General features: G+C 34.6%; 1 protein-coding gene across 1 annotated transcript; it reads left to right on the forward strand.

The window, feature by feature from the left end:
• Positions 1–9343: 9343 nt before the first annotated feature.
• On the forward strand, positions 9344–13705 carry LOC126184639 (PHD finger-like domain-containing protein 5A). Its single transcript, XM_049927117.1, has 3 exons — positions 9344–9557; positions 13145–13335; positions 13498–13705. The coding sequence occupies exons 1-3, from the start codon at positions 9506–9508 to the stop codon at positions 13585–13587; spliced, it is 333 nt and encodes a 110-aa protein (XP_049783074.1). The 5' UTR covers positions 9344–9505; the 3' UTR covers positions 13588–13705.
• The last annotated feature ends 1387 nt before the right edge of the window (positions 13706–15092 follow it).

The raw sequence follows: 15092 nt of genomic DNA on the forward strand, positions 1-15092 counted from the left end.
CCAGCATTTGCCTGGAGCGATTTAGGGAAATCAAGGGAAACCTAAATCAGGATGGCCGGACGCGGGATTGAACCGTCGTCCTCCCGAATGCGAGTCCAGTGTCTAACCACTGCGCCACCTCGCTCGGTACACCAGCAGACTGATGGTCTCTGCACCCTGTCAGTGAGTCTCTGAAGTTGACACCGCAGCTTGCAGTGGCACAGTCTCGCCAGCGAGACTTGCACGATTGTAGGCAATCAGCCACACAAAAGAGTCAACTGACATAGCCTCCCCTGTACCACAGGACTGCTACAACTGAGAGTGGGTAAGACATAGTATTTATGCTGGTGGTTTCCATGCCCTCTTCTGTGGTGGGGGTAGCAGTGACATAGTGTGTAAGAGTTTTCTTGTGTAGTCAGCTTTCCTAGTGGCTTCAGACTTTCATAACTTCATCTTTCATAACATCATTCTTCCCAACTCCATATGTGAATAGAACAGGAAAGAGCCCTAACAACTGGTACAATGTGATATACATTTCACAGTAGTTTGCAGAGTATAGATGTAGATGTGGATACCTACAAAGATGTCAGCAATGACAGTTTTTGAGGATGAGTTACCATTTTTTGGAAGTTCACAGCAGAAATTAAGTTGATAAATAATGTCACCAACCAAAATGAAATTTGATAAGAAGAGTTCTTATACAAATAAATATTAAAATTACCATCATCCAATAACAGTCACCACTGTTCTGTCTAAACAGCAGAAGCAGTGATTAAAGATAGAATTATGGACTAAACATCTTAAAAGAAGCACAACAGAGGTTTAGAAAGGGGAGAGCCAGTAATACTGCAGTGACAAACTTTGTAACATACATTAACTGAGGCCCTGGATCATCAAAGGAAGGCATCTATTGTATACTTAGACCTTTCAAAAGCTTTTGGTAAATTCTTTATAGAAAAACTGGACTGGTATGGCATAAGAGCAAAAGCTATGGATATTATAAAAAACCTTAGCTGAAAACAGACAATACTGTGTTGAAATAAAACATAAATGCAGAAATACAGAGAAAAATGTCTACTCTGATATTCTGCAGGTAAAATATGCAGTGGCTCAGGGTTCAGTACCATGACCTCTGTCCTTTACCTTGAATACAAATGATACTCCCCCCTTCAGTAAATGCAAAAATGATTATGTATGCTGATGACACAACCTTACTAATAACCATTGACTCGGTGAAGGACTTGGAAAAGAGAATTGAAGAGAACCTGCAAATGGCAGAATGGTATTTTTGAGAGAATAATTTATTTTCATTTCATTTTATTATCTTCCTGTAAATCATTTACATGATGGAGGAATTGTCACAACAAAGTTATCATACTAGTACAAGTACTACAGACATAATAATGGAATATCACTTTCACGGCATTTTTTAAAAGTACAAATTTAGACATATAAATTAAAATTTTTGGCAATAAATTTACACACAATCAAAGTACTCATCTAAGTCATACAAAGTTTTGCTTAAAAGGTAATTTTTAAGCTCAGTCTTAAATTTTACTTCATCTATTATTTCCTTCATGTACGCTGGCAGAGCATTGTAAAGTTTTATTCCAAAATAACTTACATGCTTTTGGGTTTGTGTTGTCCTTACCCTTTCTACATACAAATTCTTACGAGTTCTAGTATTATAATTATGGCAGTCCTCATTTGTACGTAGATTTTTCATATGTGCTCTTGTACACAGAATGCTTTTAAAAATATACAGTGATGGTATTGTGAGCATTTGCAGTTCTTTGAAAAGGGGCCTACAATGAGTTCTTGGAGAGTTGTGTGTTATGATTCGTATAGCTCTTTTCTGAAATTTGAAGATATCTGTTAAGCTTGATTTAGTTTTACCCCAGAACACTAGGCCGTAAGACGCGATGGACTGAAAGTAAGCAAAATACACTAGTCTAGTACAGTCTGTGCTGCATACTCTAGATAATATCCTCAATGCAAAACATCAACAGGAAGAAAACAATGTGTACAAAATTTGAAACAAACAGAACCAACAGCTCAGAGAACTTTATTCTGAGCATTGAGGGTGCAGACTTAGAAGAAATGGTCAATAATAGACCTCTAAGAATAGAAGTGGACAAATGTCTGACATGGGGAAACCCCACTGATAAGATATGTCAAAAATAGGTACAAATATCCTCTTAATGAGAAAAATGTGCTATACGATGGACCAGAAACATTGCTAAAAATGTACTTTGGACTTATCTTCCCATACATATTGCACTATATACCAATATGGGGAGAAGCAGCATGTGTACACATTCAGAGAATTTTAAAACTTCAAAAGAAAGCCGTAAGATGGATAGCAAAACTAATACCACAGGAGTCTTGCAAAAACATATTCAAAGAATTTAAAATATTAACTGCACCAAGTTTGTACAAGTATGAGATAATACTTCTTTTAATGGTGAATTGTACACCACCTTTGAAAAGAGATTTTCATGGCAAGAACTGGAGAGAATTAGCATATCTGCTGCAAAAGAATGAACATGACAGATAGAGACCCTTCAAATGCAGGAAGCTAATTTTATAACAGACAGCCATTTAGCTTAAAGGAACTGAGCACCTCCAAAAGAAAACTAAAGGAACATTTCATCTCTGGGTGTTTGGATTACAGTGAGGGAGTACTTGCAAGCAAATCCACAGGAAAAATGTAAATACAAAGTTGGAAATGGAGTAAAACAATTCCTTTTTCATGTGGAAATAAATTTACTGAAAGAATCAAAATGAAAACAAAGTGCAGTGCTGAAAATATATGAAAGGACATATAGGCTAAGTGTATTTGATGCAAAAATGATTTAATGAGCTTCCTCTCTGTATAAATGTCTAAATTTTCTTTAGTATGGATAAACATACATGATCTAAAAAAAACTGGTTTTCAGTATTTGTAAATGTAATTTAGTATTTTCAGCAGTATGGAAAAAACTGCTCAAGTGTGTGGGATCCGTACCAGATATGCCTACCAGGGGATATTGAATGTATACAGAGAAAGGGCAGCATGGATGGTCAGAGCTTTGTTTACTCCATGGGAGAGTGTCACAGAGATACTAAACGAACTGAAGTGGAAGACTCTTAAAGATAGACATAAACTATCCCACGAAAGTCTATTAACAAAGTCTCAAGAACTTATTTCAAATGATGACTCTAGGATTATACTACTACCACCTAGTATGGCTCACACAGGAATCGTGAAGATAAGATCAGAATAATTACTGAATCTACAGAGGCATTCAAACAATCATTCTTCCCATGTCCCATATGTGAATGGAACAGGAAGAAACCCTAATAACTGGTACAATGAGACGTACATGCTACCATGCACCTCTCAGTGGTTTGCAGAGTATAGTTGTAGATGTTGACATATAACTTTGTTTACTTTCCTTAAGTATCCAATGCTGTTGTGTAAATTAATGCATGCTGTTAGTATCTATCATCACAGTGTATTGCTATTGATTATCTGTTAACATTATATAAAAGTAGTTGTAATGTATCAGTGACAAATTTCTAAGCAATTTGTTTATTCTCTGCAAAACAAGCAACATGACATATCTAATATCATTGTGAAATATAATCTATGGACAAAAAACTATAACTATAACTTTGTTTTTCGTTGTTAAATAGACGAATGGAACTTAAGGTAATTTGTGAACAGAATTAAAGTTCCTGTAGGTGCTCAGCATGAACTTACTATTATAAAGGATTTATTATGAAGTGTTCTTAAAAGCATAACAATTCCTGAAGAATGAAACATCATCTCCTTTCTCCACTTCTTCTTTACAGAATAACACTTAATGTAGATATACCAATAGTCACGCGATGTTGAGGGAGGCAAACTACATCAATAAAGTTTGTCAACTATAATTTATCGATCCAAATAAACGACCCATTAAGTTCATTCTTCAATCCTTAAATATTGACAGTGCAGGAAAAGTGGCATTTTAAATTGGCCAAAATATAATTGGGTGGAGATAAAGTTTATGGCTAGTTGAAAAATATCAATTTAAGGCAGTATGCTTAAGTTATGTTGTTTACTTTCTTTCTCAAAATCAATTTTTTTTTTTTTCGGGCACTTTAACATCTTTTAGGTCAACAGTTAATAGCAAGTGGTAGCTATCTATGCACTCACTAGGTGTGACTTTAACATCTGTAACATACTGACCAGCTTTTCTATCAGTGATGCTGAAGCCTGTCATAGTCCTGAGCTTGCCCTCCCAGCTGTTTCTCATTATTTTATGACTTTAACTCTTCTCATTCCATGTGTTCTAAATGGCTAAGTTGTTTCACACACAGAAATCCATTAGGTTCTCTCCTTTCAGGTGTCTGTTGCCTTAACCATGAGGACTGATGATATTTTCACAACCTAGTCTGTTTACCAAATTGAATATTCAGGTCACCCATAAGGATGATGTTCTCCTCCGGTATTTGTTCTTCAAGTTCATTAAAGAAATGCTCTTTCTCATCTGTGGTGCATCCCATTTGTGTTGCATGTACTTGCAAAACAGTATGCTATATATTACTAGCCTTTAGTCTCATCTGGATTATGCTCTCACTCGCGTATTTAATGTCTTTCTGTATGTCTATGTCCTTATGGAGGACTAGGCCGATCCCATTTTTGTATTCTACTACTGCTACTACTACTACTATTACTCCAGTATAGCACATATCCATTTCTCAGTGATTTCTTCCCACACTTTTTCCACTTTAAGTCATTCAACCCCATCATCCTGAGCTTACGCCATCCATAAGATCTACTAGTTCTTCACGTTTGTTGGTGAGAGTGAGGATATTGAGTGTACCAATATTCAATCATTCCTTTCTGGGAGGATTTTGTGTCTTCCAGTATCTTCAATGAGCATCTGGCATTTGTCCATCATTATTTTGAGTGGTACTAGAAGAACTGTCATGTCGTGTGTTTAATTCATTCTTCCATCCGAGGCTTGGTTTGGGTTTGAAAACAGTATATATTTGCTCAGCTGCTGACTTGCTCATACTTCTTTTTTTTTCTGTCTCATCTACTGACAGAATTAACAGGAACCACACCAGTGTGTAATAATAATAATAATAATAATAATAATAATAATAATAATAATAATTTTACTGTCGTTCAGCTGATTACAGCAATAGACAAAGTCAAGAGCATATATTTCTACATAAACTACTATATCAATATAATAGAGGGAAACATTCCACGTGGGAAAAATATATCTAAAAACAAAGATGATGTGACTTACCAAACGAAAGCGCTAGCACGTCGATAGACACACAAACAAACACAAACATACACACAAAATTCTAGCTTTCGCAACCAATGGTTGCTTCGTCAGGAAAGAGGGAAGGAGAGGGAAAGACGAAAGGATGTGGATTTTAAGGGAGAGGGTATACTCCTTACCCTCTCCCTTAAAACCCACATCCTTTCGTCTTTCCCTCTCCTTCCCTCTTTCCTGACGAAGCAACCATTGGTTGCGAAAGCTAGAATTTTGTGTGTATGTTTGTGTTTGTTTGTGTGTCTATCGACGTGCCAGCGCTTTCGTTTGGTAAACTACTATATCGATGTAAATTGGTTTACATAAAATAGGTACACATTGGAATACAGTATTTTCATCTTCAAAGAATTCATCAATGGTGTAAAACAGATTGTTCACTAGTAGCTTGTATAATTTAGCTTTAAAGATATTTACAGGCAGTTCTTTAAAGTCAGCACTTAGTCTATTAAACATCCTTAGTCCAAGAACTAGGTAAGAGTTATGCGATTTTGATAATCTATGATATGGTACGTCTACAGATGTTCTGTTTCTAGTATCATGGCTATGAATATCACTTCTCAACACAAAATTAGACACATTGTTTCTAATGTACATTAAAACATTGTAGATGAATAAGTTTACTACTGTAAGACACTGCAATTTAATAAACAGATGTTTACAATGTTTTGTTTTATCAGAATCCGTTGTTATTCTTATTACTTTCTTCTGTAAAAGTAAAATGTCATTTACATGACAGCCACTACCCCACAGTAAAATTCCATAAGAGATGATGCTTTGGAAGAAGGCAAAATATGCTGATCTCACATAGTCATTGGGAACATGTGTTTTTAAATTTCTAATTAGATAAATAACTCTTGAAAGCCTAGCCAATATATTTTTAATGTGTGGTTCCCACGTCAATTTATTGTCAATAATAACACCTAAAAATTTAACAGTTTCTAATTCCTGGTAGTTAGGAATCTCTTTGAGGCTCAAGTAAAGTGTCTGGGTTTTGTTTTCATTTCGTAAGAAGCCATTAGCTTTGAACCATAATGAGAATTGAGCAAGGGTATTTTCGGTCAGTGTTTTCAGTGTACCTAGATCAGAGCTTTTATGTAGAAAAGTTGTGTCATCAGCATACAATATTGTATGAGACTTTATGAATAAGGGCAGGTCATTAATCATTAGTATAAACAGTAAAGGTCCAAGCACCGACCCTTGAGGCACTCCGTGCCTAACACTAACCAAATTTGATTTCTCCCTACCAATGCACACAACTTGTTGACGGTTCTCTAGAAAAGACGTACACATATTTATACTGTTGTCATCAAAACCATAGTAAACTAGCTTATTCAGCACAGTGTCATACTCTACACAGTCAAAGGCTCTGCTCAGGTCACAAAATGTAGCCTGGGCATAGTCCCTAGCCTCGAACATATCTAGGACTAATTTTACGAGGGAGTCCATTGCATCCGTTGTGGATTTACCTTTCCTAAATCCAAACTGTTTATCACTAATTATATTTAGTTTACCAAAGTAGGCACTAACTTGCTCATACATAATCGATTCTAAAATTTTTGAAAAAACTGGGGTTATGGATATAGGTCTGTAACTAGCGGGACAGTTCTTTTCCCCTTTTTTGTGAAACTCTAGAAATTTTTAGTACGTCGGGGAACTTACTTTCAACTAGGCATTTGTTAACACAAAAGGTTAATGGATAAATCACACAATCAATAACATCTTTCAACAAATTACATGACATATCATAGTAATCAACACTAACTGAAGGTTTGAAATTTTTCACTATTTTTAGGATATTATTTGGGCTCACTTCTGTGAAAGTGAAGGTGCTTGGGGGAAGCTTTTCAAAGCAGCTGTCCATAATACTAAGTGCATTTTCAGGTGGTTTGATTATTGACTACTAATTTCTTCAATGGACTGAATGCAATATTTATTAAATTCTTCTGGGGTAATGGCAATTTCCTCTTTGTGTTTAGTGTGTGCAATGGAGTTTATTACACTCCAGGCCTTCTTGCATTTATTGTTAGATTTTTCAATGTTTACTATGTTATGCAGTTTCTTTGCTTGTGTGACTCTGCACCCATATGAACATCTATTCCACAAAAGCAGAAAACAAATTAAAAGTATTTAAAAGTAAAATCTTGAGGAAAATATTGGTGCCATGTTGTTGTTGTCATCGTCTTCAGTCAAAAGACTTGTTTGCTGAAGGTGTCCATACTAGGCTGCTTTGTGCTTCTTCTTTGCATAGCTACTACAACCTCCATAAACTTGAAACTGCTGATTGTATGCAATTCATGGTCTCCCTCAACAAGTTTTATCCTCCACATTTCTCTCCATTACCAAATTAGCCATCTTCGTGCTTCAGGATGTGTCCTGCCAACCTATACTAGTTTAGTTACAGTACAAAGAGCTTTTACTTCTTGCACAATTGAGTACGTCTTCATTGGTTATCATATCTGCCTATCAAATTTTTAGTGTTGTACTGTTTAACACCATCTTTTAAAAGATTCTTTTCTTATTTTGTCTGTACTGTTTATCATTCCTGTTTCAGACCCATACAAGGCTATTTTTAGAAAAGACTTAAACTTACATTTCCATTAAGAAATTTCTAGTTTTCTGGAATGCTCTTCTAGCTATAGCCAATCTACATTTTATAATCTCTTTACACCTGTCATTGTCAGTTATTCAACAACCCAAATAACAAAATCCTTGAGAGACATAAATAATAATGGTCTGATAATACTATGTAATGATGTTTACATAAGAACATATAGTAGCAAAGAATAAAGCCAACAGATCACAATGTATTGGGCATTCCATTAGAGCACTACCAAACAGGACCATCAAGAGAGTGACAAAAGAGCTTATCATTGGAAGATGAGTTTTTAAATGCTCATGTAAAAGACGTATATGAGATAACAAGGAAAAATAAAGACAGCATAGAGACTGGAATATTAGATGTGAATATACTGTTAGTGTGAAGTGTCACAGTATCCTTCATTCTGCAGTGAAATACCTTCACAGCTTGTTATAGGCCTTTTACTAATAATGTAACAATAGTACACTAATTAGACATATTTATGCCAGAGAGGCAATCATCAGGGTTCTGTAACCAAAATTTCCTGTATCAGATGAGGTGCATCACCAACGTAAGATCTCAAAAATAATTGAAGTTTCATTGCTGCAAATATTATTATTAAAATAGTTTAGTTTTATGATCATAAATTGTGGGTTACCTAATCTTATGCAAGAAGAAGTTTTCTGATTTTCTCATCATTATCATGTGACATGATATATTCAACGTGAACCCGTTGTGCAATCTTTATTGTGGCAATTTTATGATAAATGGAAATTGATTTGTGGAACGTTCTTCTCATTACCTTGTTATTGGTAAAATAAGGAGCACCAATGGGGACTGCATACTTTCAGTATTTATTTGCAATACCAATTTGTAAAACCTGTAATAGGCCAATACTGAACTAACAAGCAGTAATACTGTCAATACTGTGACTGGGCAACGCGATGTCAAATATCCAATAGAAAGTGTGTATCGCTATTATATTGGCTGTAACAACGGAAAACAACAATAAATGTGGAAATTTCTCAGAAAAAACCTGGAGACAAGGAGCAACTCTTCGCATGATAGTTTCGTAACTGAAACGAGAATCACGTTCCCGAAAGATTTCATAACTATTTTCGGACCAGTCCTGCATCTTACGATAAAGAGTAATGTCGATAGAAAACAAAATACAGAAGAAAGTATTTTAATGAGGGATCAATCGCTGTCGGCGAGAGAAGAGTAACTTCGAGATTTCTGGCAACAGGCAGGTCATCCGAAATTCTTGAAGTGCATCTTCAAACACAACTAGCAGTATTGTACGGAAAACTGTATTATATCTGCTTGACAAACAAACGTTCAGATATTTAACGTAATTTTTTTTTACGTTTTCTCTCACATTTCCCCTTAATTTCCAAAGATAATAAGACAGGCGGAACTCCAAGGTGTTTAGAATTCAATTTTAACTCGTTGTTCGCAGATTTTTATCTTGACATAACCGATTGAGTATCTTTGAATTGTTTAGTACTTCGACGTGTGTTTACAATGTTGTCAGTTGTTTTACGTTTGTAAATTTGTAACACATTTATAGAAGGTGAATTGTGTGCTGGAATTCGTACAATTTGGAAACGAAGAGTAACGCCTAATAATGGCTAAACATCATCCAGATTTGATATTTTGCCGAAAACAGCCTGGCGTCGGTATGCTAAATAGAGGGATAATTACTTATCCATCACTTTTTTTTGTAGTGAAACATTATTGTTAAACTTAATATTTAACAGGTCGCAATGTTTTGCTGTGGTTCCTCTCACCCCAAGAAGTCATTATTGTTTGCTGTCTCATTTAATATTTTGAAAATAAAATTAGCAGAAATTATAGTGATTGTGAGAGGAAAGGGTAAACTGACTGAGATGATAGCAAAATCTTTAGGGGGGGGGGGGCACTGAAACTCATGAGAATACTTTTTTAGGCTAAGATTAGAATCAAGTCATCCTACATTGATGGAAATTAAGCTTCATGAAAAGTTTAGACAGGCAGGTACTAGTGATGTGAAAATATCACAAGATTCTTATAACAGTACAGTGAAAAATAATGTTAGTATGTCATAAGATTCACATAAAAGCACAGTAAAAAATAATGTTAATATATTGCATCAGAATATCAGGGGATTAAAAAAAAATTAGATGAGCTTCTTGTTCATATAGAAGATTTAGAAACTGAGGGTGGAATAGATGTACTATGCCTGTCTGAACATCATATAGTCACAGGTATGGAAATGGTAAATGTAGATGGATATAAGCTTTCAGCACATGTAAGTAGAGACACTAGGCCTATGGAGAGAGGAGGAGTTGCCACATAAGTTAAAATCCGTCATAGTGTGAAAAATTTGGAAACTAAAAAATTTTGCGTAGAGCAACACATAGAAGCATGTGCATGTGAGCTTAAACTAAATAAATGCACTTTTATAATTGTAGCTGTATATAGGTCCCCATTGGGAAATTTTCAGTTTTTGAAGAACTTGGATTCTTTGTTGTGCTACCTGTCAGACAAAGGAAAGCAAATTATTGTTTGTGGGGATTTCAGCGTAGATTTTCTGAAAGAGTCAGATAGAAAGCTTGACCTTAAAGTATTACTAGGTTCTTTCAGTTTGACATCAGTTATTGATTTTCCTACTTGGGTGGTACAGGAAAGCAGCACACTGATAGATAATGTTTTTTATAAACCAAGATAAATTCAATCAAATAAAAACTTTTCCTGTTAAGAATGGTCTGTCACAATGCACAGCTACAGTATATGATATAGCTCCATATAGTAATCCAAAACGGTCCTCCAAAATAGTGTGTTCCATTAACGATTTAACACTTCAAAATTTTAGGGAGACTTTGCAACAGTTAGACTGGGATGAGGTGTACAGGGAACATGATGCTAATAAAAATTTAACTAATTTCATGATACCTTTGTGAGTATATTTGAAAACAGTTTCCCTAAGAAAACAGTGAAATATAATTGTAAGAAACCATGTAAAAAGCCATGGCTTACTAAAGGGATCAAAATATCTTGCAAACAGAAAAGGGAATTATGCATCTTATTGCTAGGTGTAGTAATGATCCCGAAACAATGAAACATTATAAAAACTTCTGTACTGTATTAAGAAAAGTTATTAAAAAGTCCAGAAGTGCGTGCATTATGTCTGAGATTACCAGATCTGACAAAATTAAAACAATTTGGAATATTGTGAAAAGGGAAACAGGGCAACCGAGAGCACAGGAAGATTGTATTTCTATCAAATACAATGAAAAGTTTGTTAATAAGACGTTAGAAGTAGAAAACATTTTCAATAATCTTTTTTAAGTGTTGTAGAGAAAATAGGTTCCAGCTATTCATTAGAAAGTGCAAGGCAGTATATGAAAGAGGCAGTACCTACGCAATTTGATAAAACTGAAATTCAACCCATCTGTCCTACTGAAATTAGGAAAACAATAAATTCACTCAAAAGTAAAAGCTCAAATGGAATTGATGGCATTTCCAACAGAGTTCTAAAAGCTTGTTATCAACAAAAAGTAGGATTCTCAGCCACATATGTAGTAGCTCATCGAAACAGGGAATTTTTCCAGATAGACTGAAATATGCTATTGTTAAACCATTGCATAAAAAAGGGGATAGATCTGATGCTAAGAACTACCACCCAATCTCACTTCTGACAGCTTTATCCAAAATTCTTGAAAAAGCAGTGTTGGCCTATTCAAAAGTAGCATCACATATTTGTAAAAATGAAGTACTAACAAAATGTCAGTTTGGTTTTCAGAAAGGCTTTTCAAGAGAAAATGCTATATATGCTTTCACTGATCAAATATTAAATGCAATGAATAACCAAACATCACTGATCAGGATATTTTGTGATCTCTCAAATGCTTTTGATTGTGTGAATCATGAAATTTTTCTAGATAAGCTTCAGTATTGTGGCGTGAGTGGGGCAGTGCGCAAATGGTTTAGTTCATACTTAACTGGAAGAATGCAGATTGTTGAAATTAACAGTGGAGAGAAAGACTACAAAATCTCTTATCACACCCAAGAAGCAAGAAACAACTGAGGAAATTACAAATAATGTCTTTCAGAAAATTATTGAGTGCTTCTCTGCAAATAGACTCTCATTAAATTTTGAGAAAACACAGTTTATACAATTGTGTACAGTAAATGGCATAACACCATTGATAAATATAGACTATGAACAGAAGTCTGTTGCTAAGGTAGAATACTCAAAATTTCTGGGTGTGTGCATTGATGAGAAATTGAATTGGAAGAAACACATCGATGATCTGCTGAAACGGTTAGGTTCAGCTACTTATGCTATTAGGATTATTGCAAATTTTGGTGATAAACATATCAGTAAATTAGCCTACTGTGCCTATTTTCATTCATGCTTTCATATGGCATCATATTTCGGGTCAATTCATCACTAAGAGAAAAAGTATTCATTGCACAAAAGCGTGTAATCAGAATAATAGCTGGAGCCCACCCAAGATCACGTTGCAGACATTTCTTTAAGGAACTTTGGATATTCACAGTACCTTCGCAATACATATATTTGCATATGAAATTTGTCATTAATAACCCATCCCAATTCAAAAATAACAGCGAAGTGCATAGCTACAACACTAGAAGAAAGGATGATATTCACTATTCTGGATTAAATCTCACTTTGGCACAGAAAGCGGTGAATTATGCTGCCACAAAAATCTTTGGTCATTTGCCAAATAGTATTAAAAGTCTGACAGATAGCCAACCAACATTTAAAAGCAAATTAAAAGAATTTCTGAATGACAACTCCTTCTACTCAGTAGATGAATTTTTAGATATGAAGTAGTAACTGTAAAAAATAAATTAAAAAAAATTAATTAATTAATTATTTTATGTAAAGAAAACTTATGTTAAAGTGACATGTTCCACATCATTACGAAATGTCATATTCATGATCTATGGAACAAGGATTAATATATGGATGTATGTAGTTGAAACACTTAACAGCGTTGTCATTCGGCGTCGCAGGTATTGTCATCATGAAGTAGAAAATTTCATTGAGGCCTATTTATGTATAATGTTAATTTGAAACCTTAGCTTATGGAGATAGTCTAATGGAAGAGGTGGTGGCCTTTTTTTTTAAGTTAAAACATAAAGAAATAAAATTGAGCCCATGTAGATTTTTTTCTAGTTACATTTACTTTCGTGGTAGAGGAATGTGGTTAAGTCCTAACGAAAGGCAGTTGTATTGTTGGTTTTTATTCCTTAGCTATTGGACGCCTGTGTGAGAAATGTGATGGGAAGTGCGTTATTTGTGACTCCTACGTGCGGCCCTGTACGCTGGTGCGTATTTGTGACGAGTGTAACTACGGGTCCTACCAAGGCCGATGTGTGATTTGTGGAGGACCTGGGGTTTCTGATGCTTATTACTGCAAGGAATGTACGATACAGGAAAAAGATGTAAGTTAATTGTAATTATTGTCATAGACAAACTTTAAAATAATCACATTGTTGTGTTAACATTAAGATTGTCTTGAAATGTTAACAGATAGTAACATATAGGGACTAAAGTACGATAACTATAGGAAGGAGTCTGATGAATAATTTGTTCTGATTTTACAGAGAGATGGCTGCCCCAAAATAGTTAATCTGGGCAGTTCGAAGACTGATTTGTTCTATGAACGGAAAAAGTATGGCTTTAAGAGAAGATGAAATGTGGAACATAACAGTTTTGGGCACTGTCTGAAATGGAGTATGATGTATGTTTTGCTGTATTTAATGTATTTTTTGTTTGATGTTTTGTGTAAATAAATTGACAAATTCAACAGTATATTTTATAGAAGTATTTAATGTGTAAGATAAATGGGGCACACTGGGAACCCTGTTCGTTTTAATGTTAATGAGAGCTGTGTGTGTGTTTAAAATGAGGAAGACAACATCGGATTATGGAATTTGTTTTTTGAAAGTGATGGAGCACAGTTGGTCCACTTGTTAAAGTGTAATGTGGATTTGATTTTTTATTGGTCCAGTTTTATCATATAGCACAAATTGTACAATTGATATTGGACAGGTCAAAGATAAGTTACAATAATACATAGTATTAGCAATTAAAATTAGGTACCTACTACAATTAATTTTGTTACTTATTCAGAAATTCTCTGACAGAATAGAAACAGTGCTTTATTAGAAATACCTTTAGTTTAGCTTTAAATATTGGATGAGTAGTATTTTTTATTTCCTCTGGTATCTTATTGTGTAGTATTACACCAATGTTAATTAATTGAGCACCCATGAAGGGGACCAAATTTGGGAGTACTTCCTATATGATCATCTCCAACTTTTGTTTTGATGGGAAGCTTTTGGTGTGGAAAACCTGTGGATGAGGTTAAAATAATTAACTTGAAATACTCTCAAGTATTTGCAAGCTGCAGTTGTATTCAGTGTTTGGGATATTTTTAAAAATTTGTAGCACTGTAATTGTGTATTTGCTAATATATGTACTCATTATCTATCTTTAATCATAACCAAGAGATAATGCAAATCTGAAATTGGGAAACAATTCAAGAACAACTCTCCCATATATAACTGTAAAAGTTTACGTCTCAAATTTGACATTCCATATATGCTTGTTTCCAGGTTTACTTGTTACTTATGTAAAAAAAAAGGAATAATAATAGGAAAAATAATCGTTTGTGTGTTGTAGTAACCTGTTCCAATTTTTGAGTTTATAACTAAGAAATTAGTTAATTTTTGGTCAAAATACATGCCGAGCTTTTTGTTACCAATGTTTTTGTCAACTCAGCAATAAAATTAAAATTATTTTACTTACTAGGCAGATTGCAGGTATAGTAGCAGAGGGTGTCTGATTAGAAATATTTTCCTTAGGGTAGATGGAGAAAGACGTTGGCCTGACTTACATAACTGCTTAGACAATCCGAGGGCCATAGAGCCTTTTTTAGTGATTGCTGAACAAACTACAACTATGATCCTTTCACAGAAGCAAATTGTCACATTGAAAAGGGCTTATTAGTCCAGGCAAATGGTGCTCAAACAGACCAAATATCAGAAAGCTTTGTAGAAGTTTTTTTCACAAGCTTTTTATATGTTTTTAATGGTGCTGAGTCTCAATTTTCAAAGTTTCACCAAAATTTTGGCCTGAGAATGGGTCAGTAATGGAAAAAAACCCACCAAGAATGTGGCGTATTTTAGTTTTTTCT

This window comes from Schistocerca cancellata, chromosome 1 (assembly GCF_023864275.1).
Source record: "Schistocerca cancellata isolate TAMUIC-IGC-003103 chromosome 1, iqSchCanc2.1, whole genome shotgun sequence".
Lineage (NCBI taxonomy): Eukaryota > Metazoa > Arthropoda > Insecta > Orthoptera > Acrididae > Schistocerca > Schistocerca cancellata.

Bases quoted from the DNA above. Each gene is read 5' to 3' on its own strand.
- LOC126184639 (XM_049927117.1), top strand. From the start codon at position 9,506: ATGGCTAAACATCATCCAGATTTGATATTTTGCCGAAAACAGCCTGGC. The intron at 9,558-13,144 runs GTATGCTAAATA...TTTATTCCTTAG, and splicing joins CCGAAAACAGCCTGGCGTCG to CTATTGGACGCCTGTGTGAG. The intron at 13,336-13,497 runs GTAAGTTAATTG...CTGATTTTACAG, and splicing joins GTACGATACAGGAAAAAGAT to AGAGATGGCTGCCCCAAAAT.